The sequence below is a fragment of the Dipodomys ordii genome, unplaced genomic scaffold (genome assembly GCF_000151885.1).
Source record: "Dipodomys ordii isolate 6190 unplaced genomic scaffold, Dord_2.0 Scaffold99, whole genome shotgun sequence".
NCBI classification, from domain to species: Eukaryota; Metazoa; Chordata; class Mammalia; order Rodentia; family Heteromyidae; genus Dipodomys; species Dipodomys ordii.
The window spans coordinates 1,639,168-1,666,499 of NW_012267315.1; the positions used below are offsets into that span (position 1 = coordinate 1,639,168).

Here is a 27,332-nt window from a genome sequence, read left to right on the forward strand (position 1 = left end):
TTACTTTTCTCTTCTTTCTTCAAATCAAAATCTTAAAACCAGCTTGAAAGAATAGATTTTAAAACTCATGTTAATTGCAACTGTATGTCTGAAAACACAGTTAAAGTCATTTCAAATAATTTCCAGCATAGTTCACAAAAATACTATACATTTTGAATCAGAGGGATAGTCAAGAAAAAGCTAAAACAATATGAATTTACAAAAAAAAATCTTAAAAATCAATCCATTCTGAACTCCTTATGCAGTTTCCATTTTAGCCCCAATCCCTAATTTTCTAGGAAGATTCTCCTTGCAAGTTCCCACTCAAATATGTAACATTCTTTTAGAAATGTTCAGTTTTATATTGTCAAAATCAAGTCTTTATACCTAGGTCTCAAAGAGTAACACAATACCAGCAGATATCTTTTAAAACTGGTAAAAACCAATTTGATTGAATGGCCAAATATTGAGGCCAACAAGGTCTTGTGGAACTGGGTTTATCTTCTAATTAGGCTTCCTCAGAGTAGTGGACTGTTCTCCATTAACTCTGCAGCTATAAACTGGGTGCAATAGATATTTAATAGGCTTCAGTGCATCTTTGGTGCCAACTCTATTTTAAGAACACTAAAGATTGTCTACACACTAATGAAATAGACTGTGGCTTTTGTGGAACTCTTCTTTCCCGGGGCACATACCCTCTTTCTGCTGGCATTTTCTTGAAAAATTTGAAGGAAAATAAAAGGGATAAATAAAGAAGTAATGGGTGATTTTAAAATGCCACCTACAATGAAAAGAGCTGGGGCTGTGCATAGGCCTACCATCAATCAAAGCCCAGGGGAGGAGATATGGGAGGAGCCAATTGCTCTCTGGCCCACACCACTCTTCTTCCAGGCCCCTCTCTTCAAAGTCTCTCTGCTTCTGTGACTCTCTTTTCACTGTCAAATAAACTTTCCCTGTCTAAATAATAAATACATGCAGAGATAAATGCATAAATAAAATGTCAACTCATCTAAAGGATAGATTAAAATTTTAGACACTATAACTCTATTGTATATATTGAGAAACATTTGTCATTAAAGGAAGAAACATCTGGTAAGAATGGTAAAGCTAGGTTGTCACTGAAGGGAACCGGCTAACCAAACTCACCGTATCTCCCACAGTGGCCCATGTGGACAGGAAAAACTGCCCATTTGAAGATGGTTTGCCCTCTATCAAAGGCCTTCTTCAACATGGCTATGTACATGCAAAAGAAAGAACCATACATTCCAAGAATAAACTAAAATGATAAGGACAGTCCCAATACATTGAAAGGAAGGGATCAAAGAAATGTTTTGAAGTTTGAAACTCAAGCCTTAATCTGCAAAACAGAACATAGATATCACTAAGGAGTTAAAATCAAGATATTGAGTATAAACCCCCAGATAGTAATAGCAGTTCAAAGGCAAGTGAAGGAGACGATACCTCACCATCACCCCACTAACAAGTGACTCAACACGTTCAGCATGAAAGAACAGCATGCCCTACTCCTGAGAAAATGGCCAGATGAGACTAGTTAGTTAATGAGACATAGTTGCCCAGTGATGTTAAGGATGGGTGCTGGCCAGGTCATTAAGAGACCATAGGCTTGCCATGAGGGAAGCAGGCCATGGGAAAGGACATGAGGCAGAGTCACTGGAAGGAGGAAGACAGTGAGGATCAAGGGAGAAGATACAGTGCACAGAATAAAGAAACTGACCTCCTTCAGTCATGTTCCAAACATGGTGGCTGGATTCACAAGCACCTGCTCTCTCTTCTCCCTTAGTATTTACATATCCAGAAAATGGCACCGATGATTTCAGAGACCAAGCAAAGAACACAAGCTACCACGTATCTGCAGAAGTCACAGAAGACAGATCAGACTGGAGTCCTCAGAGCAAACTGCAGGTTACTACCCAAGTGGGTTATCATATCCATTGTGTGGGTCCCAGACTAGAATTGTGGGAAAATAAAATAGAATAATGTAATGTGATGTTCCATAGCATAATAATGTGTCATATGTAAACAGATATCACAAGGCACAAAAGGTAAAGATAAAGATTTCATTGTGATCTTTATATTTTGTCATAGATGTTTATCTAAGTTGACTCATATATGTACAAATTATAAAAATGACAATATATGATTACATTTCATAAAAAGTATATATTTATTATATTTTATATTTAGATGATCATATACATATCCATATACTTGTCATAAAAGAAAGAGTATAAAACAACTGAGCTTTAAATAACAAATAGGTTAAAAATGATGCATACAGTCATGAGCAACTTTATGTTTCATACACATATAATATGTTTATTATGTCACATATGCAAAAGTATCATGAAATTATGTATTATGCCACATATCATTTAGCCTGTATATTATAAAATGTGTGTTTCTATACCATTGAAATGTAATTTGTTAATAATGATAGCTAGTATTTATATGACACAAGACTCTTAGAGTTGGCAATTTGGGACTATAATAAAACATGCCTCACAAGATTATGGTGACATTTAATACTGCTATTGGAAGTAACATGATGCCTGGTCATAGTAAACTATCAAAATCAGTAGCTTTCATTATTACTGTTGAAAAGTTTCATAATCAGTAGATATTGGTGCCTGACCTACCCTATCTCTGTCTGATGCCAACATCTGTGTTTTCCCCTCAATGTGAATAACAAAAAAAAGCCACTTTTAGAAAAAAGAATTGCTTATTACTATTCACATATCCCTTTCTCTTTAGAAAGAATATTTCCATTCCTGGGGCTAACCCTGACAATTTTTTTTACAAAGGCTCATATCAAAGAAAAAAATTATGTGAAGAAAATTTCAATATTTCTGACAATGAGTTCCAAATAATTGTTTTTGAATGGTTCATAATAAAAATCTAACTCAGCTAAGAAATTAAAAAATAAACCTCAAGTTGAGAGAGAAAACACTAATAACTGGTAGATACCTGAACACCTATGATCCCTCTGCTCAAATTCTATTATAGCAACTTTTCCATTTCCTAGTTTCATGCTTTCTTTTCTCCATCTCTGTCTTATTCCTTCTCTCACCTTCCTTTTATTTCCTCTTTCAGGGATCTCTTTCCAAAGACCCATTACAGATGAACACCTACGTTGCCTTGTACAAATTTGTGCCACAGGAGAATGAAGACTTAGAAATGAGGTAAAAAGAAATGAATGAATGAATGAAAAACAATGTTAAAGCCAAGGGTTTTCCTCCTGAACAAATAATTCCACATGTGCTTTAAAATAATGATTCTGAAATAGTATGTCCAGTGACTTTTGGGATTTATAAGGATTTCTGGGTCCCATGCCCAGAACATCTGGTTCAGTAGACTTGGCATTTCTGCTAGGCCATGAGGATGCTGATGCTGCTAGTCTGAGGACTACATTTTGGGAAACCCTGCTTTAGTGCATGATCAGCAGAGTAGTGAATGGAAGTATGTATTATATACTTGACTTCTAGTAGATTCTGATAGAGAATCAAAAACTATAATCCTCACACTAACTGATAGAGGAGCTAGGTGCTGGTGGCCCATGTCTATACTCCTAGCTACTTGAGAGGCTGAAATCTGAGGATACAGATTCAAAGCCAGAAAAGTCAGTGAAACTCTGATCTCCAATTAACCAGCAAGAAGCTGGAAGTAGAGGAGTGGTTCAAGTGATAGAGCACCAGCCTTGAGGGAAAAGTGGGGGGAGGGGGGAATCCAAATGAGAGTGCAAGGACCTGAGTTTAAGACCCCGTACCAGCACAAAAATAAAAAAAATCAAGCAGTGTTAACTAGGGTTCTTATGCTTTATGGAAATTAAAATACAGAGGAAGAGAAGATGAGTTTTGTGTCATTATGAAAAGAGAACCTTGTTCTCTTCGCCATACCAGAAAGTTCCTGTTCTCTCAGGATAGAGTTCATCTAGGGTTCACAGCCTGCTTCTTATGTGACCTTAAGCTATTTATAAATATCTCACTACTCTGATACCCTCACTTATAAATTATTATTAAGGGTTTTGTAAGGCTGAATGAAAAGAACAAATAACACATGCATTGCTCAGGCATCATAGACACACTGTAATGAGAAGTTATTACAAGTGTGTGTGTGTTGCTTTGTCTGTGTGATCCTGGTGTTCAAAATCATAGTTGCCTGTGTATTCAATCTGCTTGTTCCGTTGGCTGGTACTCTACCACATGAACCCTGATTGGACTGGTTATTTTGGAAAAGGAATCTAGCCAGCTTTTCTCCCTGGGCTGGCTTTAAACTACAGTCCTCTAGATCTCAGCCTCCTGGGTAGCTAAGATTATAATCAGGAGCCACAAGAACTTGGCTTTATTTAAGTATTTATAATATGGGGTCTACTGGCCTATCTCAAGGCAAAGGTCCTTTCTTCCATTCATGACCACCAAGCCATGAATAACCTCAGAGGAAAGCTGCTGTATTTTCATATCCTATGGCAGAATACAGGAAGTTGTTTCTCCAATCAGAAGAGCTCTTGGAGAGTCAGTCTTCCCTCTTCTGAAAAGAATGGAGATAAATTAGCACTAAAAGCTATCAGACTGGCCACACACTGGGAAAATAGCCTTTAATTTTTCTGAAGTCCACACAGATCAAGGTACTGACCAGCACTGCCCTCAGCTGTTTAGGAAAGACACCCTAGAACTGGCTGGACCTCTCTACCTCTTCAAGTTGTGTCCTTTCCTGGACATGGTCCTTTACCTCAGTGAACTCAGCTTCTCCCCCAAAGTTCTTACAGACAAAGAAAGCTACCAAAGAGCTCCAGCAAGTCCCCATTTTCTAGCTTCCATCTGCCTTTTAGGGGTTACCCTCTGCAGCATACCCCCATCCCCACCCTGGTGATGGGCAGAAGTATTTGTCTTCTCTGCATCTGACAGCACACCCAGGCCACACCCCAGAGTCAGCTTTGTTTCAGTAAAAATTGAAAGTCAGCTTCCAAGAGATTCTTGGGCCTTTCCAAAGTAGAGACAATTATGCTTTTATGCTTCTGAGCTTTCTCTCTCTTGAGTAAAATTGCCATGCTGATCTCACTGGCTGGAGTTGTAAACATTACCTGTGAGGAGGAGAACATGGCGTTTATCAAGTGGACCCTATTCTGTCAGAGGTTTGACAAGCTCTGTGAGTCAGAGCAGAGCTTGCCTGGGCTTCATTGCTGGGATGACGTCTTAGCTTCCATTTGCCATAGTTAATGGCCCTCCATTAACAATCTGTGGATGAAGACAAGGGTGACGTGTATTTTTTTCCTTGCATATTGAGAACTCCTTGAGAATGATTATCTACAAAAAATATCTGACGATTGTCAATTGAATAGGTCTTGCACATTTTGTACAGGTAGTAGATACAATACTAGAAGAATATTCTGAAGCCATCCGATTTTAATAAGGCAACTCCTCTGGAGAAAAACCCAATGTTCCAGGGGCCCTTGGGCGTGTCTAGCATCTGCTGGTGGTCGTAACTCTGTGTGCTTATTTGACTTGGTTGCAGGCCATGAAAAGTCAAGTTGTCTGATCACAACTCGTGCATTTACAGTCTGCCTCAAGGCAAACAAGATTATTCATTCCCAAGAGTGAAATGTCTGCATTACATAGACGGCAAGATTGGAATGATAAATCATACTTATACTTTTTTTGCCAAGAGACTTAGGTTCCCATTTTAAACGCTAGAAACTTCATTTAAAATGTGTAAGGTAATGCTCTGGGGATTGAGTATAACTCTTTGAATGAACTGAGCCTCCATGAATTATCTTTCTCTTGCTTTAAATCATAAAGAAAGAAAAAAAAAGTCTTTTTGGTAGCATACCATTCTTATCTACTTGCATTCTGACCAAGGGAGCAGGCTGGGTATCAGGATATTTTATCCTCAGGAAAAAAATAAAAAGAACAAAGGAAATGAAATACAAGGAAAAGTTAGAAGCACGAACTCTGAGTAAAGAAGGCTCAAGTGGCAAAGTCAGTTATTATATAAAAACATGCTGGCTTCAACTAGCCTTCATTACAAATTTGCCAAATAATAAGGAAAGCCAGAGGCCATGGTCCACAGACTCTCCACAGATCTAGAGAGTTGGGTTCCTACCTGCCCACCTAACAACAGACAGAGTAGCTCAGCTCTCCCTCCTCCCAAAAACTTGCCCTTTGAGAAATAATGTCACCATCTGCCCAAACCTGTGACCATCCACAGACGCTTCCCTATGCTTCCAGCATGGAATGTATTTGTTGTTCCTTCCTTATTTTCTTTGCCTAAAATCTCCCATACCCATCCTCAACTCATTTCTTATCCTGCCTGGATTGTTTATACAAGACCCTGTCTGGCCTCTGTGTTTCTAACCTTCCATTTCCCTTTTACCCCTGCTCAGTAGGCCCTGCACTTGAGTGCATTCACTACGCAGTGGTCTCATAGGTCTCAATTTTATCTGGAGTCAGGTGGTGTAGAATCTTCTACTACTTCCTCATTTCAAACAGTAAATTATCTACCTGCTTTGCTTTGCTCATACTGGCAATAAGGTTAATCAGATCCGTCCTTCTGTGATAGAGGTGATTGTAACTACAGTGCAATAACTGAACAATGTTAGTTCCAATCATGTCTAGTTAATATTCCAAAAGTAGATGTTTTCTTTGCAGAATTAAGAAATAAGAAACACAGAGACAGAATATAGTAGCACGCGTTCATTGAACATTAATAAAAGTAGGAGCATCAGTTGGCCTGGATTTAAGTCCAAGCCAAGCTATTCACTCAGTTAGGTGACCCCATGAATCCTGGAAAAGTTACTCAAGCTATCTGAGCCTCTGCTCCTGGCCTCATGAAACTGCCTTAGTCCCACTCACAACACATATATTTGATCAAAACTCTACTGTCTTTGGACAAAGAATAGAGTATTTGTGGTGCACAGTTTATCTTCATCTTTGGTGGCCTCTGTTTCATTCTCATTGGCCTTCTTCCATTCCCCAAAGGGAAAGACCAGAATGACACCTACCAGGGGATTCTTTTCCAACTCTGACAATATTTGCATCAATTTGAGTAACTGTTCTGAGTAAGCAATTTCATTTCCTGCCACTCAGCTTGGTCCTTCCTAGGAAGACAGAACAAGGATAATATAAATAAAATATGGGATTTCATACCCAAGATGAAATGAAGTACAGAGTATATTTTAGGTACTTTGGCTTTCAACCTTACCTATTTTTATTGTATGTTTTATTTCATTGTCTTCTGAATAACCTCATTAACACTAGTGGAAAGATTCAGCAGAGACAGCAGAGACAAATCTCCCTCTGGCCTTTAGTATCATCAAGGAGGATGTCTAACGAGTCCAATAATAAGGAGGCTGTGATACCCTGTGGTTATCTTTGGGATGGGTTGACAGTCACTGGAGTGTTTTAAGTCAGTAGTTTTTGACTACAGACACCCAAGATGTGATGGGGTCCTACACAGGGTCTCCAAACCATTGCTGATGATCTAAGATCTGATAACATAAAGTGTCACACAGGTTTGTATAGCGGATAAGCTGTTACTAAACATCTTAGACAATGGTCCTTAGAACCTTTATCATCAAGGTTTTAAGAACCCCAGAAGCTGGGCATTGTTGGTTCAGGCCTGTAATCCTAACTACTGAGGAGTCGGGGGGGGGAACCTGGAAATTACACTGTATGGACTTTGAGAAAATTCATAAGCAAAGCTCTTTGAAACACTACCTAACCTAAAATTCACAGGGGGGGTTGTTTGCTTTTTTTCTTTTTTGGGGGGGAATAATGAGGGGTTGTGCTTGTCCTTGGGCTTGAACTCAGGGTCTAGGCTGTCTCTGAGTTTATTTACTCATGGCTAGTGCTACCACTTGAGCCACAATTCCACTTCCAATGTGTGTGTATGTGCAGTACACTCACATTTGCATATGCTTTCTCACACACAGAGTTATGTACACAACAAATTTAGCCATAAACTGACACACTCATAGGCATACACACATATAGATATTCATATACTTATGCACATATTATTAGCCAAAGCTTAATAATTCACACTCAGATTCCTCACAAAAGTAAACTCTATCTTCAACACTTACAATGTAACTAGTCCCAATATCTTCACTGATTTAGGGTTCAGACATCTGTAAAACAAAGTTTTGGTGTCATTACTTCTTATTCACCTCATGGCACCTTTTCAAAAAATTAAATAGAAATGACTTTTATGGTTTTGCCGGTTGATATTTCATGTAACTCGTCAGCAAGTATAAATAACTCCAAGCAGGCATGAACTCTTAAAGCATTTTAGGGACTCAGAAACAAAAGATGAGAGTAAATAAAAATCAGAAGGTCCAAATGTTTATTTTAATGACCATGCCATGCCTATTGTAAAGAATCCAGTTTTGACTTTCCACATCTAAGTTGTTTTCATTTTTATTAGTTCCCTTCAAACAGCTTTATATGATAATGGCCACTTTTCATAAGAAAGAAAAAGAGAAAAGGGGAAAAGCTTATAAACTAAGAAAAAATAAGAGAGAACTTCTTTTTCAGGATTATAAAATTCTCCAAAAGCTACAAATTAATTACCACTTCAGTGTCTGCCCAAACACCTACATTGGAGGGGAGAATCAAAAAAAAAACACATCTTCTTTTAACCCCAACAAGGACATAGGTTGTGAATCATCAGATTACCAGAAACAAGTCTCAGATTTTCCTTGGGCTAATGAAAGCAGGCAATCACGTGTCCTCTGAGCGAATACTTAAAGGACCTTTAGAGAGGGGAGGGCCTGAATTCATCTACTCTGGACATTCTGAAAACCCAACTTGAAACTGAGCTGAAAGTGATTTTTAACCCTTGTTTGATTATTTCCAGGATTTGGTCTCAAAGAGTTGTTCCCTGTTCTCAAGGAGCTCAAGGGAGCATGGGCCTGGGATCAGCAGAATAGTAGACAAGCAGTTATAACGCAGTGGCAACTGTTTGAAGCAGGAGGTGTTGTGAGGCTATACCACACCTCAAAGAGGCATCAAAGCAGCCTTGGGAGGTTAGGGAAGGCCTTGAAAAGAAGCAGCATCAGTGCTAAGCCTCCAGAAAGAAGAGATGTCATGGGCACTTGTGAAGCCATTCCCCCATGGGGAAAAGATGTGGAAGAATGGCCTGAACTTCAGAACAAGAGAATTACTTTAAGAAATAAAAAATGATAGCAAGGGCTCACACCTGTAATTCTTGCTACTCAGGAGACTGAGATTTGAGAACCACATTTCAAAGCCAGTGCAGACAGGAAAGTCCGTGAGACTCTTTTTCTCCAGTTAACTACCAAAGAGCTGTGGATTGAGCTCTGGCTCAAGTGGTAGAGTGCCAGCCTTGAATGAAAAAGCTAAGTTGGGATAGCACTCAGGCCTTGAGTTCAAGCCCCAATACTGGCATCAAAAAAAAAAGAAGGCAGGAGAAGAAATACCAACTTGTGAAGGAGAGCAGATGTGACTGCTACTACAGATAGAAAAGGCAATAAAAATTTATTGTGGGGGCAATACACTTAGACAAATACATTCATTAGAGTCTTACCTCTGGCAGACTACTTCAAAGTTTAGTAATGAACACCTGGCTGTTCAGTTCATCCTCCAGTGAAACAATGTATGCATTTTTATCTTCTTGGAAGTAAGGTGGAAGAACCAAGCCCAAAAACTCAGGAGTGAAGGTCCAGGACTAGAAGTTAGGGAAACTGCCTCCAAGTCTACTAGCCTTTCTCCTGCCTTCACTTTCAAAACTGTGTTGATTGTGGTAGGTTTTCCTCTCTGAAATAGTTGACAACATTTTTATAAGGAGTTATATAAATTATTAGATAATTTAAATTTGTACTGACACTACATATATATGTATGTATATATGTATACATATATTCATAATTGGTATACATCTATGGCCTTAAAGATTTATCATTTCTAAGCCAAGTATCAGTGGCTCACACCTTTATTTCTAGCTGCTCAGGAGGCTGATATCAGAGAATCAAGGTAAAAGTTAGCCAAAGCAGAAAAGTTGACAACACTTCATCTCCAATTAACCAGCAAACAGCTGGACTGGAGCTGTGGTTCAAGTGGTAGAGCACCAACCATGAGCAAGAAATCCAAGGAAGAGCTCAAGGCTTTCAGTTAAAGTAGCAGTGCAGGAGAGGGAGAGAGCAATGTGGGGCGGGGGAGGGGAGGAAAGAAAACAAAAACATTTCTTATTTATATTTAAAAAACTGTCAAAATTCTGGCTGGTAGGTCTTTTGAAATATACAATTAATTTTTATCATCCATGATTAACTTACTGTTCTATAGAACATTGAAAGTTATTTTATCTGCACCTGTATATCTGTAACCATTACTCATGTTCTTTCAACTCTTCTTTAGTCAGTGAATCTAGGCAATGTATCCATTTAAATTCACTCCGGTTGGCCATTCACATTACTTCTTATAAGTCTCTTAAGATGGTTAAATTTTAGCTTGTCTGACAAGGAAACCTGTGGTCTTTACAGTGTACTTAATATAGGCAATATCTTTAAGATATGATTATGATTTTCATACAAATGTAAAATGAAGACATATCAAAATTATTATTTGACTGACTAGTGAGAGAACTAGTAACATCTAGTTTAAAGGAGAATTCTTATTATACATATGGCATCATACATATGTAAGTAATAAAGAATACAAGATGCAAGAAATGTACTCATTATCTTGCCCATGTAATTGTAACCCCCCAATAAAAAAAATAATGTTTTGATGTCAAAAAAAAAGAATACAGATACAAAACTGGTCAGTATTAATGGGGCAGTAATTAATTGGGTTCTTCCTGGCACAAAGCATTTTTATTTTTGTGGGAAAAATGTTTCAAATTATGATCACTTCTCTACAATGTTTTACACCATGCAAAATAATTCAAAGGCACCTAAAGGAGGAAGATAACTTGAAAGCACAAAGCAGACCACACACCAGATCAGTCATCTTTTTGCTCATTTCAAAGTCTTTCATGATTATATCCTCAGCATTCTCTTGGGATGTTTTTGTTTGCTTTTTCTCTTTGCTTTTTTAGCAATCTGCAATGCTACCCAAGAAAATGATATCATACAAAGGAGAAAACTCTGGTTAGAATGGTAACACTCACAGGACATAAGAATTTCTTGGAAATTGTTATTCAAATGTGGCTTCTGGACTCCACCTAGAACTCCACCTGCAGAGTCAAATCCCACTCAGATATCTGAATGCTTACAGGTTCTCCTGGATTCAGACTGCCAGGTTTGAGTACCACTGTGACTCACACAAAGACACACAATAGCCCAATGACAGATGCAAACCAAAATACCGACATCCTAACTCTCTGCGGACAGGTCTGAGTTTGACTTTGGGCCTCTTCTCATGTCCTTCACCTTATGAGGTTTTATAGACCTCTGGAAAATAAGAAACAAAGAAGGCTTGAGACCCAGTAAGACAGAAGACTCCCTGAGAGTCTCGTTCCTGTTCTCTAAGTACATTACTTCTTGGCAAATGCATCAACTTAATTAAAACTAAATGTAATTCTAATGCACCAATTTGATTTAAAAATAATCTTCACAGTCACCAGGACATCAAAATGCAATTAAGGCTATTTGAGGAAAGTCTCTGGTGCATATTATGTTCTGATGCTGTATTCTGTCAAGAAACCCAGATCTTCCCGAATGTCACTAATGTCTTTAGCTGGGCCCTCCCCCTCCGCACTCTAATGCCTCTCTCATTTAAGTTCTGGAGAGCATGATCCATGACAGTTCAGGAACATTTCCCACATTCCTTCCAAATGACCCTTCCGCTGGATTCTCCTGCTGGTCTGTGGTCTTGGGAAAGGGCAGCCTTGCAGACATCAGGCTTCAGACAAAAATCACTGCAAAGTCTTCAAGTTCTTGGTGACTTTTGCTCCCTGTTTCTGGACCAAGAAAATGCACACTGAAAAATAGATCTGGTGAGACAATTAGAAGTAGTTCTAAAATTAATGAGCTCATTTGTCTGGTATCTTGTTCTGCTCCCTTTAGTTTGGTTTCTCAAGAATGTCTGTTTGGGTGTGGATAACTGTGTAGTTCTTGCAAGTTTGATGTGCGTGTGTGTGTGCACATGCACGTGTGCACATGCAAGTAATATGGCTTAAATTCAGGGCCTTGTATTCTTGCCTGGCTTCCTCACTCAAGGCTGTTGTACCTACCACTTGAACCAAGTTCTACTTTCAGCTTTTTGGTGGTTAGTTGGACATGTAAGTCTCATGGACTGTTATGAGTGGGCTGGCTTTGAACCAGTCTTCAGATCTCAGCCTTATGAATAGCTGGAATTACAGATATGAGCCACCAGCTCCTGGTAGGGTTTTTTTTTTTTGTCTGATGAAAGAAAAAGGTTAAGAAATATTAAAGATTGGTCTGGAAAGGTGGCTCAGTGGTAGAGCACTTGCCTTGCATGCCTGAGGCCCTGGGTTCGATTCCCCAGCACCACATAAACAAAAAAAAGCCGGAAGTGGCGCTGTGGCTCAAGTGGTAGAGCACTAACCTTGAGCTGAAGAGCTGAGGGACAGCACCCAGGCCCAGAGTTCAGGCCCCACAACCAGATCAAAAAAAAAAAAAAGAAAGAAAAATAAATATTAAAGATGGTCCAAAATACCTGCAGAGTAATCTGGGCAAATCCCATGAGTTTTGACAAAGCATGAGTAATGACTAATGCAAGAATCAGCTTGATTTAGTGAAGTTAGCCATGATGTATTCAATCCCTGCCTGTGAAATATCTCTGAACCTGCTCACATATGTGAAAAGAAACCTAGTCCTGCCCACTTTGTTCAATGAATATTCTTCCCTCCCCCTCCAAGCTATTTAGTGGTCCCCTTCCACCCCACCCAAATTACCATTGTCATCAACCCCTGGGCTCTGATATGACCTTGTGTTCACTAGCTCCAGCAGAGGAGTAGGGGTACTGAGGTTGGTGTAAAGAGAAGGAGATACTTTTCTGAAGCTCTGAATTAGTCTAAAAGCACTAAATTCAAAGATTTTATTAGCCCGCCATCTCTGTCTAAACCCATAGGACTCTCATTAAAAAGGTAATATAACCAGAGTGATGGTGTGGACCTATAATCCCAGCTACCTGGGAGGCTGAGGCAGAGGATTACAAGATCAAGGCCACCCTGGGCAACTTAGCAGGTCTCTGTCTCCAAAACAAAAACAAACAAAAAGAAAACAAAGGCAATGCTCATTAGATCCTCTAATTTCTTTTTTATAAGTTTTTTTATTGTGAAAATACTGTACAGAGGGGTTACAGTTACATGAGCAAGGTAATGAGTATATTTCTTACCAAGCATGGTTGCCTCTAATTTCTAAGTGAAAAATGACAGGTTTAGGAGGAAGTGCATTTTCATAGTGCCAAAGATGTCCCCATATGCTTTCCCATTTAATCTACACAGCAACTTTGCAAAGCAAATATAGTTCATAATATATTTATTGTGCATAATGCACAAGCATAAAAATATAATTGAGACAGCTGAGACTCCAAGAGAGGCATATGGGTTTGGAATTTCTGTTTGGATCAGTTTTATACTTGTTTCTGTCCCTCTGGTGTTCTCTTCTCATTCAGGGATGGCACTCGCTGTAAATTCCCAGTTTGTACATCCTTCTCTTTTGCCATATCCAACATCCAGGGGGACAGCAATTACATCTCAACAATAATGATGGCAATCTGCTATTGGGGATTTACCTAAATATGTCCTGCAAACACTATCACAATTAGTTACTCATGAACCGATGAAGTAGGTGTTGCTGTTATCCTCACATTAAGAGCTGAAGACACGGAGGCTTGGTGAAGTCCTCTCATCGAGACCTAAAAAGCCATAAGCATTCAGAAAATATTAACTTGGCTGCCCTATACCCAAATTTGGCTACACCGGAAGAGATGGGGGAGTGAAGAAAGACAGATTTTCTCTCAATTCCAAAAGTATTCAGTGTGTCCTAAATACTCAGGAAATTAAGGTCCCAGATCATCCTGCTTGGATGATCATGTTCCAGAATAGGACCAGACTGAAGTTCCAGGTGGTCCTTGCTGGGGAACCAGGTGTTTCTCCAACGCAGGAGGTGTGGATTTCTCACTAGTGGGAGTCTGATATCTGAGTCAGCAAGCCTGTGGTTTATGGGATTTGTACTGCTTCATGCCCCTATTGGAAGCAGCCCACATTGAGAGCATTCTTTCCCTCACAACCTGCACTGACTCAGAATCCATCTCCATACTAGACTCCCAGTAGTAGATCTGGATAGACACGCAAGATAAAACCACTCTATAGTATCATGGCTTTGCTTCTGTGTTTTTGTGAATGTGTGAAGCCAGTTTTGAGGCCCTGATGAGAGTCTGATCAGTTCAGCCTCTTGAGTAGCTGATCAAGTCGGCAAGTCTACAACCTCAACAATTTATCTTCCAGAGCTCTCCTATCTGGATTTCTTGGCAATGAGTCTAACTACCCTCTCTGGAGCTGGGACTAGAGAAAGTATACTCTGGCCTTATACTCTGAGGCCTGTGAAATTATCCAAAGTACCTGATCTACAGGGAACCTCTGCAAAGCCCTAGCTTGCTGTACATGAGCTGTCCCCACAGCTCCAGCTGACTTGTACTCTGACTCCAGGCAAACCTTGATTCGCAATTGTGAGTTTACCATTTCAACCCTTTTATCAACTTAGCTCTCTTCTACCATGGTGCTGTGTGCTGTACTCTGCTATCAATAAACTAAATTAAAATACTGTGCATACCAGTTCTGTGTGGAGAGCCCTGCCATTGGTCCTGAAGGATGGAGGCCTAATGCTGGTGATTCTCCTCCCCCTCCTTCTGCTTCTGGTTGTTACGAGGATGGATACTGTCTGTCTATGACTTTTCTATACTTCCATGTTTCTGTGACTGATAGGCCCTTTTCCATGGAATGAGTCTTGCTCATACTTCTGGCATGACTGAGGAAAGTCCTGCTCTGGCCTAAAATTTATTTTTTTTCCAGCAACTTTATGTTTCTGATCCATTCTGTTTGGAACTGGATAATGAGTCTGAGTGCAGGCTCAGAGGGAAAGAATGTTCCTATTGTTGGCTGATACCTGGAGGGGCATGAAATAGTACAAATCCTACAGGCCACAGGCTTGCTGACTCAGATGTTAGACAGCCTCTTGGAATCAAGTGCTACCCTAAAGCAGGGTTCTTCCTACAGTAAAAAAAAAAAATAGCTGTTAGCTGTCTCTACCTGCAGCTCAGATGATTTGACTATTGTCAAGGAGAAGCCCATTCTCAGTCTTTATGGTTATATTCTATTTATTTTATTCATAGACCTTAAGCTAACTCGTAATTATATACTTAATGATTGTACATATAATATATTAGGTATCAATTATTTATCTATTTATTAAATGTTTTATCTTTTTCCTTGTTTACTTTCAAACTTTCTCACTAGAACATTAGTTCCAGTGAGGATTTTATTCCCCAAAGTGCACTCGGTACTTAGCAAAATGATCCTTTCCGAACTCACATTCTGTTAATATTTGTTGAATAGGTAAACAAAAAGCAAAGTGATGCATAACTACATCAATTTAACTCTCCCTACTTAACAAGCAATGTTCTACTCCTGGTGAAGTTCTTTTATAGAAAAAAAATAATTCTTTCAGAAGTCTGTCTGGTATTTCTCATTAAATTATAGCTTACCTGCCAAGTGCTTTATTGTGCCACACAGTTAGCAAGGGCATATGCTTCTGGGACTGTCCACTCTGCACACATTAAAGAGTGGGTCTCATAAAATATTATTTTATATGATCATATACACATAGCTATTGAGCGTTTGTCAACCACACCTATGAACATCCTCCTTCAGCTTCACTGTGTGAATGTCTAGAGTCCTGTATAATTTATCATGTCCCAGTTACATATATAAGTACATGTATGTACATATATGTATGTATAAATGCACATGTATGTAATATGTAGATATGTATTTTAATCATTCAGTGTGTTTACTCATAGATTTATAGGAACATTCTAGTTGCCACAAATGAGGGAAACCATGCAACTTGTCCCTTTGGTTCTGGCTTACTTCACTTCATATAATTTTTCCCAAGATTTTTCATTTCCTTATGAATGGTATAATATTGTTCTCTCTGATGGATGAGTAGAATTCCACTGTGTATATATACCACATTTTCTTGATTCACTGAAGGGCATCTGGGTTGATTCTGGAATGCAGCAAGAACATGGTTATGCTAGCAGCTTTAGTGTCTATCAACTCTACAACAACAATAAAAATAAAAAATAAACTTTAGAAAAAGAGTGGGTCTCCTGCTAGACTATAATAACAGAGAGACAATCCAGGTAGCGTCCTCTTTTCCCCTTAGGAAAAGTACCTCCCTCAGTCCCCAACTTCCTTTCCTACTTACAAGTTCTACCAAACCATCAGCAAAGTCATTGTATCTGCTACTGACACCTGGTTTCTAAGGTTAATGGGTTAAATAAAATCTGTTGGAACTTAGATTTTTCTACATAGATTTTCTTCCTTGCTGCTTAATTAAATCTTTCACCTGGGAAAGTGATTTTTCAGTCCTCTTGTTTTCAGGAGCAGACTGTAACAGATTGAGCCGAAACTGGTATTTTTGCCTTTCCTCCCTAATCTTTCCCTTAATCTTTTTCCCGGTACTAGGGATTGAATTTGGGGCCTTATGCTTGTTAGACAGGTACTCTAGCCTTTTGTGCATTGGTTATTTTTGAGATGGGGTTTCTATTCATGCCCTGGACGTCCTAAGCTGTAATCCTACTTGCACTTTCTTGTATCACTGAAATGGAAAGCACATGCCACAGTGTGCAGCCATTGAGCTTCCCCTTGACCTGGGTTAATTAAGAGGTGTGTACCAGAGCACCCAACCAATGATTGAGATGGAGTCCCAGGAATGTTACATACCTGAATTGGCCTTGAAATGCAATCTCCCAATCTCCACTTCACAAGTAACTAGGATTTCAGGCTTCAGCCACTGTGCCTGGCTACCCCATTTATCTTTTATTTTATTTATCTTTTAATTTTTTATTTTATTGTAAGATGATGTACAGAGGGGTTACAGTTAGATACATAAGGTAATGAGTACATTTCTTGTCAAACAGTGTTACCTCTCCCTCATTTTTTCCCACTTGCCTCCCCCCACCTCACAATACCAAGTTGTACAATTCATTTCCAACATAATGTCTTTTTAAAACTTTTTATTGGGAAGTGGCGCTGTAGCTCAAGTGGTAGAGCGCTTGCCTTGAGCTGAAGAGCTGAGGGACAGCGCCCAGGCCCAGAGTTCAAGCCCCACGACCGACAAAAAAAAAAAAACTTTTTATTGTAAAAGTGTTGTACAGAGGGGTTACAGTTACATAAGTAGGGCAATGAATACATTTCTTGCCCAACTCCCCCCTCCCCAAGTTGTAAAATTCATTTCCAACATAGTATCTTGTGAGTATCACTGTTGCATTGGTTTACACTTTTGTTCTTTGCCTCACCATTTTTATGCCCCTTCCCTTCTCCAAATCAGATACACATATAAACTAGACACAGGGTACAAAAATTAAAAACAGTGACATCGGGGGATAGACCAAAGGAAAAGAAAGAAAGAAGATATAACTTCACACAGTACATTAAAAAACAACAACCAAAAAAAAAACCTCTTGTTTCCATATCTTGGATTTCTTTTTGATTAACATCATTTTTATATGGTCATATGTACATAGCATTGAGCTATTGTGATCCTCTGCTAGTACTATCCTAGACATATACTGATTCTTAAAAATGAGGGGGGAAAAACCTGTTTGGGGGGTCTGGCTTACTTAACTTAATATGAATTTTCCTAGTCTTTCCATTTCCTTATGGAATGGGGCAATGTCATTCTTTCTGATGGAAGCAAGTAATTCCATTTTGTATATATACCACATTTTCTTGATCCAGATGCTGAGGGACATCTGGGCTGATTTTACATCTTAGCTATGGTAAATAATGCTGCAATGAACATGGTTGTGCTAGTCACTTTAGTGTGGCCTTGTTTGTGATCATTTGAGTAAATGACCAGGAATTGGATTTCTGTAACATAGGGAGTTCTATGTTTAGTCTTTTGAGGAACCACCATACTGCTTTCCAGAGTGGTTGAACCAGTTTAGATTCCCATCAATAGTATAGTAGTGTGCCCTTTTGGCCACATCCCCATCAGCATCTGTTATTATCTGTTTTCTTGATATTGACCATTCTAACTGGGGTGAGGTGGAATATGTATTTCTCATGGCCAGAGATGTTGAACATTTCTTCATGTGTCTATTGGCTATTCTTGTTTCTTCTCGAGAGACATCTCTCTTTCATCTTTTAATGATGCATCTCTTTTCACAGTATTCTGAATTACGAAGAGAGATCTCTGTCAGGCTCCCTTTCCTCAGTTCATACAAATTGACTTGCAGAACATAATGTAGGTGCCTGAAAAGAAAATGCAGGCTATTGCTACAGGAGGTTCAGGTCTCAGGTCCATACCAACTTACGAAGAAAAAACGAGAAAGATATATTTTAGAGAGAAAATGTCTGCCCTTCAGGAGATTTCCACTTCTTGTCTCACTATAAACCTTTGTGTCCCATAAAAGCCTTTCTTATCCTGATTTATCCCCTCCCTGAAGTCTCCTCTCCCCTTCTATACACACCAAGATGGAGACTTAAGACATCAAAGATTCCTCCAGCCAGATCACAGGTGACCCATGTCTGTAATTCTCACTACTCCGGAGCCTCAATTTGAGGCCAGCCCAGGCAGAAAAGTTCATAAAACACTATCTAAAAAGAAAAAGAAAAGAAAAACAGCATAAACCAAGGCAGGAGATGTGGCTCAAGTGATAGTATGCCAGGCTAGCAAGCAGAAGGCCATGAGTTCAAATCTCAGTACTGGAAAATAAAAGAGAGAAAAAAAAGTGTTCTCTTTTTAGGGCTAGCTTTAAATAAATCTATTTTATTCCATTAATTTTTGTCTTCCTAGTTTTCAGCACTGTGGTGAGCATGCTATGAGCCTTAGCTTATAGTAGCACTAGAAGCCTGCTATATTGGAATGCTGAATGAAATGGATATTAACTGAAAATTGAAAATGACAGCAGAGGAGATTGAATAAAGATATCAGTGTGAGCACACAAATCTGTTTCCACTTTTTCTCCAATCCCTAAGAATGTCCCAAAGTATCTTTTCTAAGAAATTCTTTATAAGAATACAAACTAGAAGAATGTCAGCAGAAAACCTGAAATCTTGGGAATTTCCTGGCAAGCTAAAGCAAAGGTGATCAGGAGAGAACAATGAACACCAAAAACCAAAGAATGTTCAGGGAATAAGAAATCAGCTTTAGATTTAAGTGACTATTGAATAACACTGAGCAGACTCACTCAAGAGAAGGGGGAGGGGCATCTACAGTGGAAACACTGTACTTCTAGAACAGATTCTTCACCCTGCCTATATCTGGGTCACTTGCCCTGAAACTTCCCAGTTGGTCCCATGTCTTACCCTACTCCCTGAGTGCAGCCAGTCTGGTCCTGTGCCTGGGCTTTAAAAGATAATGTGTGGTAGAAGTGACGATGGGTCCTTTCTGATCATGTGTGTTAGTTAGAAGCCTTGTGTTGTCTCACGTATTTCCAGTTGCTGTTCTTGAACTTCTATGGTTACCATAACTCTCCAAATGGGCTATGAAGATGTGAGACATATGTATTAGGAGAAAGTCACCACCATAGTCCCCTCTGCCCATGGCCAGCCAATTCTCAGGTATGCAAGTGAGCCATTCAGGTTTGTGGCTGTTGTCACAGGCATCATTGCAGCCATATATAATTGATAGAGCTCCCCCGCCCACCCCGTGTGTGTAACACTACATCATTGCTAATGAAGAGCAATTGCTAAGCCATGGTATTCGACTCCAGAACTAAACCACTGCCTGCTCTCTACAGAACAGGTGCCCAAGGAAATTTCCAAGTGGACACAGATGCTTAAGAAAGAATTGGGCTGGAAAAACTAAAGACCAGACCTTCCAGGGAAAATGGAAAGAAAGGGCATTTTTACTTAGGAGGAAATGAATTTCTCTCACACCAGCAGTGAAGGAAGCCCTTCTTGACAGCATTAGAGGAGCAGCCACAGTGCTTGCCTGCTGCATTTTGAAGTAGACAAAAATGAGATGTATGAACTGACACACTCTGATCCATTACATAGAACCTGTCAATAGCCCTTATACTTAGAAGACCCGAGGCAGGCCAGATCTGTGTCATCACACACAAAAAAGCCTGCATGGCTGTCTATATCATCTGCCTCCATTTCACTCCTTATTACTGTCTATATCATCTGCCTCCATTTCACTCCTTATTACCGAGAGACAACCAAGAAATACCAGATATTCAAGAAAATCATTTGACCTGAAGGAGAGATAATAAGATGAGCCAACTAATCTTAGCAGAAACAATTCAGTCAAGGAAGGAAATATTGTGTTGGGAACATGAGGAATTAGGATCCCTTCAAGAAAAATTTACTGAGAGTAAAAACAGCTGCATCCAAAATCCTGGTCCCTCCGGCTCATCTCATCTCTCAATTCTGTTACTGGGGACCTATAGCCTCAACTACGTGTTAAGTCAATATATGCCTCCTTCCTAGCTTTTCTACCTTCTTTTCTTTAAGTTGTAGCACAGTTATAGGCAAAAAACAAAAATTGAGAAGTTCTCTCTTCTCAGTTTTAGCCAACACTGAAAATAAATTTGTTTTGGCATATATACAAAATTCTTTTTTTTAATGTGATAACTGGTAAGGATAAATAAGGAGGAAGAATGATGGAAGGAGTGAAATTCATCAAGGTGTATTTTACTTATAGACTGACATGTTGAGCTAAAACCCCTTTGTAGAACTGAAGATGAAGCAAAAGAAGAATCTTTTGCAACAATGAGATGTACAAGATATTATGTCAAAAAAGGAATTTTACAACTTTGGGGAGGGGAGGGGGGGAGATGGGAAGGGATGAGAAGGGGAAACAAAGGAGGAGGCAACAATGCTTGATAAGAAATGTACTAGGAGCCGGTGGCTTGTAGCTACTCAGGAGGCTGAGATCTGAGGAGCTCGGTTCAAAGCCAGCCCAGGCAGGAAAGTCCGTGAAACTCTTATCTTCAATAAAACTAGAAAACCGGAAGTGGCGCTGTGGCTCAAGCGGTAGAGCACTGGCCTTGAGCTGAAGAGCTCAGGGACATCACCCAAGCCCAGAGTTCAAGCCCCACGACCAACCAAAAAAGAAAAAGAAAAAAGAAAGAAATGTACTCATTACCTTACTCATGTAATTGCAACCCCTCTATACGGTATGAGAACTCCTCAGAACAAACCATTTTTATATCGCATCCATTACAGAAAACAATACTCAGAAATTATTCAGAGCATAGTAAAGAAACAAGAAGAAAGAATGCTTTAAAGTTACATTTCTCCTATTTTTTAAAAAAACTACTCAGTATTATTATACATAATATAAAAGATAAGTCCAGATATAAAAGAAAACATTAGAAAGGCTAAATTAAGGGAAAAAAGCTAACACAGAAGGGAAAAAAAGATGACAAATTCAGATGAAAGAAAAGAGGAGAGAGATAGGAAGTCTGACATATGTTGACTGGAAGCTCTAGAAGGAAAGGGGAAAGAGATGAGTAAAACAATGAAACACACAAACAGAAACCTTCCCCAGGTGAGAAGAAAGAGGCTTCAGATTGCAAAATCTCTGGTAAACACTAGGGAAGGAATTAACATATAGGCCTACACACTTGCGCACTCACATGTTACATGAGTTTCGGGGGGGCGGGGGGGAAGCAAACAAGAAGTAGCAGGTAATAACTGTAACTCCAACACACCACCAGCAAAACCTCTGAAATCTTCAGATTAAGCTCAGCAAGTCTTGGTAAAAGATGTAAACACACAAACAAATCTAGCTAGAACAAACTCCAGAGGATAACAACATAGCAGATGGCTATGGTATTTTAAAGATTTTTTAAAATAATTTTTAATTAAAGCACTTAAATTATGTCTGCTTTCTACTTTCTTGGGTAGGAAATAACTGGCAAAAAAGTCATGTTTATTTTATTTCTATTGATTTTAGGATTGTTTACATGAATGAAAAACCATTACGTCAGATATTTCACTATCTTTAAATAGTTGTACAAAGGAGTTGCCATTCAACATATGCATACAGTGCATCTTGGTCAGTTTTAATAGTACTCATTTTTCTTTCCTTCCTTTTTTTTGTTCCTCTACTGGCCCATTCAATTTACCCATTTTTCATTTTAGTCCAGGAGACATGATTACTCTTCTAGAGGATTCCAATGAAGACTGGTGGAAAGTAAGTATTACTTACCATGCCCTGATAGGCACAATACACATGCCTGTGGGGCCAGCCCAGGAAAAAAGGTAGCAAGAGCTGGGCGCAGGCGGCTCACGCCTGTAATCCTAGCTACTCAGGAGACCGAGATCTGAGGATCACGGTTCAAAGCCAGCCCAGGCAGGAAAGTCTGTGAGACTCTTATTCCAATAAACCACTAGAAAACCAGAAGTGGTGCTATGGCTCAAGCGGTAGAGCACTCTCCTTGAGCTGAAAAGTGCAGGGACAGTGCCTAAGCCCAGAGTTCAAGCTCCATGGCTGACCCTATCTCAATAAACAATGTGTGTTGAGGCATACTTGCTAGCCCATCTTCACAGGAGGTGTAGGTAGGAAGATCATGGTACCAGTCTGGTCCCAGGCAAAAAATAAAAAACAAAAAATCCTGAAATTCTACCCAAAAAGAAAACTAAAGCAATAAAAAGAGCTGGGTGTTGGAGTGAGTGGTTCAAGTGGCAACCAGTCAATCACAAGTGCAAGCAATCACAAGGCCATGAGTTCAAATCCGAGCGGGGAGAGAGACAAAAAGAAAAGAAGGAAGGAAGGAAAGAAAGAAAGAAGGAAAGAAAGAAAGAAAGAAAGAAAGAAAGAAAGAAAGAAAGAAAGAAAGAAAGAAAGAAAGAAAGAAAGAAAGAAAGAAAGGGAAAGGGGGAAAGGGGGAGGAAGTTACAATAAGTATTACAGTTACCTATAAATCCCTCCTGTTTTCTTTCAGGGAAAAATTCAAGACAGGATTGGCTTCTTTCCAGCCAACTTTGTCCAGAGAGTACAACAAAATGAGAAGATTTTCAGGTGTGTTAGAACCTTCATCGGGTGCAAGGAGCAGGGACAGATAACACTGAAAGAGAACCAAGTGAGTACCACACACAAACGCATACCAGGTGTCACGAAAGCCAGCCCCATACATAAGTCAGGACGAGTGAGATGATGAAGTATTTGCTTCACTTGGGAAAAGACATCCTTAGGCCAATAGTATTTGAACAAATAAGATCTCCTAACTCCAAAGGTTAGGAAAGTCGCTGTGTGGTGTATGCTCACAAGAGGAACCATAGATAACACAGGAATAGGGTGAGGGCATCTCATCCTTTGCTTGACCTGCAGACTTGCCAGTCATGGATATAAGGAAGCAGCCTCCTCAGTTTAAGTTCTGTGCTTTTGTGTCCACCAGTGTCTTTGAGGACAGTTTGTTATCTGCCGCTGTGCTCCAGGGCTCCTTGCATTTGCTTCTAATCACAGGGACCCTTTTTGGTCTTCTTTTCCACTGTTCAACAGACTACATAAAACTCAGTATAAACAACATAGATAACTAAAGACTAGCTCAGTCCCACAGGCGAAACCCCTCCCATCATCTAAGCTATAGGTGCTATGCACAGTCTCGCTCCTGGGCTACACTGAACGGAGTGTGCTTTAAAAGCTGTCCATTTTTCATGAATGCCCTGCTTGCCCTCCTTGCTTCTGGATTCTTGACTTCATCCTTGGAATGGTGATGCAAAGAAAGAAAACCACATCTTAACTCTGTCCATCCTCCCTTCTTCCAACGGAAAGAGACTTCCTTTCCTTCTTGCTTATCTGAAACTCCTCTCCTCTCATTTTTCTGTCCTCACTCTATTCTCTGACTTCCAAGTCTGATCTCAGTGCATTAGGAGAGGATTTGGGGAGTTAGAAATTTCTCTTTACTCCCAATAACAAACATCTCACAGTGGATTTCGAGTTCCAATTTAGGAAAACAAAAACTTGCCCCTCTCTTCCTGCTTTCTTGGTATAATAATTCTAATATCACTCAAGGCAATGAAGACCTCTAGTTGAAAATGATAAGGCTAACCCTGCCAGGAAGTACAATATGAAAAAAAATCCATTAATAATTGTAGTACATATTTGTTCAATAGAGTTGCCCAAAGCAGATCTTGAATGTCTTTTTTTTGGAAATCCCTTCAAAACAGTTTCTGAGTCACATATTTTTTTTAAAATCTCCCATTACTTTATATCTGATTTATAATCCTTTAAAGAAAAATATAGAAATAGTAGATTTTTAAAGCTAAATTCTCTCCTTATATTTAAGGAAATAAAAATATTAAAAAATAAGATAACATAATTCTGAGTATCTTTTTCCTCATCTGTATATTTTTACAAAAATGGTGCATGGAGTCAATGACTTGGGCTTTTCATAAATTCTAAGAGATCTAAGTCCGTTCATTTTGGATAGTATTTGGTTCCATATACCAAAAACCATGGAAACCGATCAACCTCATGAAGGCAGTAATTCTAGATTTTATAATGCACTCATGAAAATAATCAAATGCAAGAGGAAAGAGATGACAGACATCAGAGTGGTGTTCATAATGGTGGGAATTAGGAATCATGTCACATCACGATTATGTCAACAATAAGGCTTTACCACCAAAATAAAGTTAGAAAGGTGATGCTAGTCTTATGGACAAAATACTGGAAGCAGACCCAGGTCCCAGTCACTGCTCTTCTAAGTAAACATAAAGGGAGAAAAGCAGATGCAAAGGGGCCTGAAGCCCTACTTTTATTCTTGGAACCATGGCAAAACCGATTGAGTAGGAGATGTGATCCAGGGACTTAAAAAGGCCTCCTTCCTACAGCTCTCTCCCACTTCCACTCACCACCACCACAGGGTACATTGAGTCAGTCTCAGGTTCCAGTGGCATCATGGCCCTAGAGAAGATAAGAGTCATAAAATAGGGCAGCAAAACTGGTATCAGAGACCAGATGGTCTGGTCACTGCCATGACGAAGATTGAAAGAAGCGTTCACAGACAGTGGCAAACCCTGGACCATGTGTCTGAATCATACCTCCTGCTTCTTGCTTTTGGAGAAACAAGAGGAGAACTAGAAAGAACTTCTTTCTTTTTTTCTTTCTATTTGTCTTTAGGTCTTTGTATCTGTCTGTAGTTCTTTCTTTCTTTCTTTCTTTCTTCCTTTCTTTTCAGTACTTGGAATTGAGAGCCTCATTCTTGCTAACCAAGTATTCTACCATTTGAGCCACGCTCCCAGCTCTGTTGTTCACATTTTACTTTTGAGATAGTATCTCACCAGTTTTTCCTGGGCCAGCTTTAAATTTGGATTCTTCTTGCCTTCACTTCTGCGGTATCTGTGATTATAGCTGTGTGCTAGTGTACCTAGCTTCTCACCACCTTAAAAGATACTTGTAAAAAGAGTGAAGGATCTTACATGGAAATGATACAATGGGTGTAAAAATAATATGACTATGATATAAATATATTAAATATATAAATATAAGGACTTTTGACTTCCACTTGTTATTTTCATGGTATGAATTTTGAACACTTAAATTTAAAAGGAAAACAATAATAGTCTTATCTTGCTGAGGCTTCCTGAGCTTGCCCCAATATATGCAAGTTCATATATTTGTGATATACAAGACCACACCACACACTGCCCTGTCTAATGGTAGTGGCTGCTATCTACATAAATACCAATACTAGAGTTATTTGCCAGCTAAGCTTATTGACTCTGTGTGTGTGTGTGCGCGCGCGTGCGTGCACACGCGCGTGTGTATACCAGTAATGCGACTTGAACTAAGGAACTTGCTTGACTTTTTCATCCAAGGTTGGGCGAAATGTAAGCCTCCACTTGCAGTGCTTTGCAAGTAAATTGCCATTAACATTTGACTGTCGGGTCTGACTTCAAACTTTAATCCTCAGATCCATGGGTTTACAGACATGAGTCACTGGCACCTGCTAGCTTATTGATTGTTAAGATGTCTAATATTAAGAAATTGGTGACTTGAACGCTAATTTTTAACCAGGTTTTTAGAGTTTCTTTTGTAATTGGCATTCTCTTTTCTAAAACTTACTTACCTTATATGCCCAGTTTAGGACACACTGCATTTTGTAAATTTTACAACCTCTTTTTTTGCCTAGTCACTGTGGACATAACATATGTTTAAAGAGAACCACCAGGCACCAGTGGCTCATGCCTGTAATACCGTCTACTCAGGAGGCTGAGATCTGAGGATGGCAATTCGAAGCCAGCCTCGGCAGGAAAGTGTGTGTGAGACACTTGTCTCCAATTAACCACCAGAAAACCCAAAGTGGAACTGTGACTCAAGTGGTAGTGCTTTGGCTTTGAGCACAAAGAGCTCAGGGACAATGCCCAGACCCTGAGTTCAAGCCCCACAACCAACAAAAGAGACAGAGACAGAAAGAGAGACAGAGACAGACAGACAGACAGACAGACAGACAGAGATCAAAGCTGTGGTTGTTTTGCCATGATTTTCCACCTGAAGTCATTTCTTTTCCCTGAAGCTGGTGTCTGTCTTGACATGTCACTTGGCCAAAATCTCCACAGAGTAAGAGCAAGACACCCTCGTCCACCCACAAGGTGCTTTGCAAGTAAATTGGAGATGCAGTTTGTGACACATGACAAATAATCTTTAGTAACAGCCCACCTAGGGAATCCCACAATCCCTTCTTCTATAAGCTCACATGTCTACATTTTCAAGGTCACACATATCCTGTGAAGTTTGTAAATGATTATTCATTATTTCTATTTTTCTTTCCTTTTGGTTTTGCTGGTGGTGGTACTGGCGTTTGAACACGGAGCCTTGTGCTTGCTAGGCAGGTGTTCAATTATTTGAGTCCCCAGCTGTTATTTCTCTCTAGAAAGAGGAAACAAAGGTAAGGGCAAATGTTGCAGACCAGGAGACCTCTTGAAAGCAAATGATTGCTTATCTGGGCTGCCTGTGGAGCTGATCTCTGTAGCAGACATTGGAATCAACATCATGAAGCTGAGACCTCATCTCTAATGCCATGTACATCCCAAAGAGCAAACACTATTCCCATCTTGAAAGTCCTACCAACATTTCAAACTTCTCTAAGTTTATCCAACTATATCTTCCCTGTCCTAAAAAAGAGGAAAGTCTTTTAAGGAAAATAAACTCAGAAGAGATGCTGGAA

At 39.5% G+C, this 27,332-nt stretch overlaps 1 protein-coding gene across 2 annotated transcripts in view; it reads left to right on the plus strand.

Annotated features, from left to right (window-relative positions):
- The window catches only part of Stac (SH3 and cysteine rich domain), a 132,290-nt gene that overhangs the window by 96,589 nt on the left and 8,369 nt on the right, over nucleotides 1–27,332 (plus strand). For both annotated transcript variants that reach the window (XM_013027055.1, XM_013027056.1), the window contains 4 exons: nucleotides 1,781–1,845; nucleotides 3,091–3,179; nucleotides 22,303–22,354; nucleotides 23,106–23,243. In XM_013027055.1, the coding sequence (XP_012882509.1) occupies nucleotides 1,781–1,845; nucleotides 3,091–3,179; nucleotides 22,303–22,354; nucleotides 23,106–23,243 (344 nt within the window). The remainder of the gene's footprint in view (nucleotides 1–1,780; nucleotides 1,846–3,090; nucleotides 3,180–22,302; nucleotides 22,355–23,105; nucleotides 23,244–27,332) is intronic.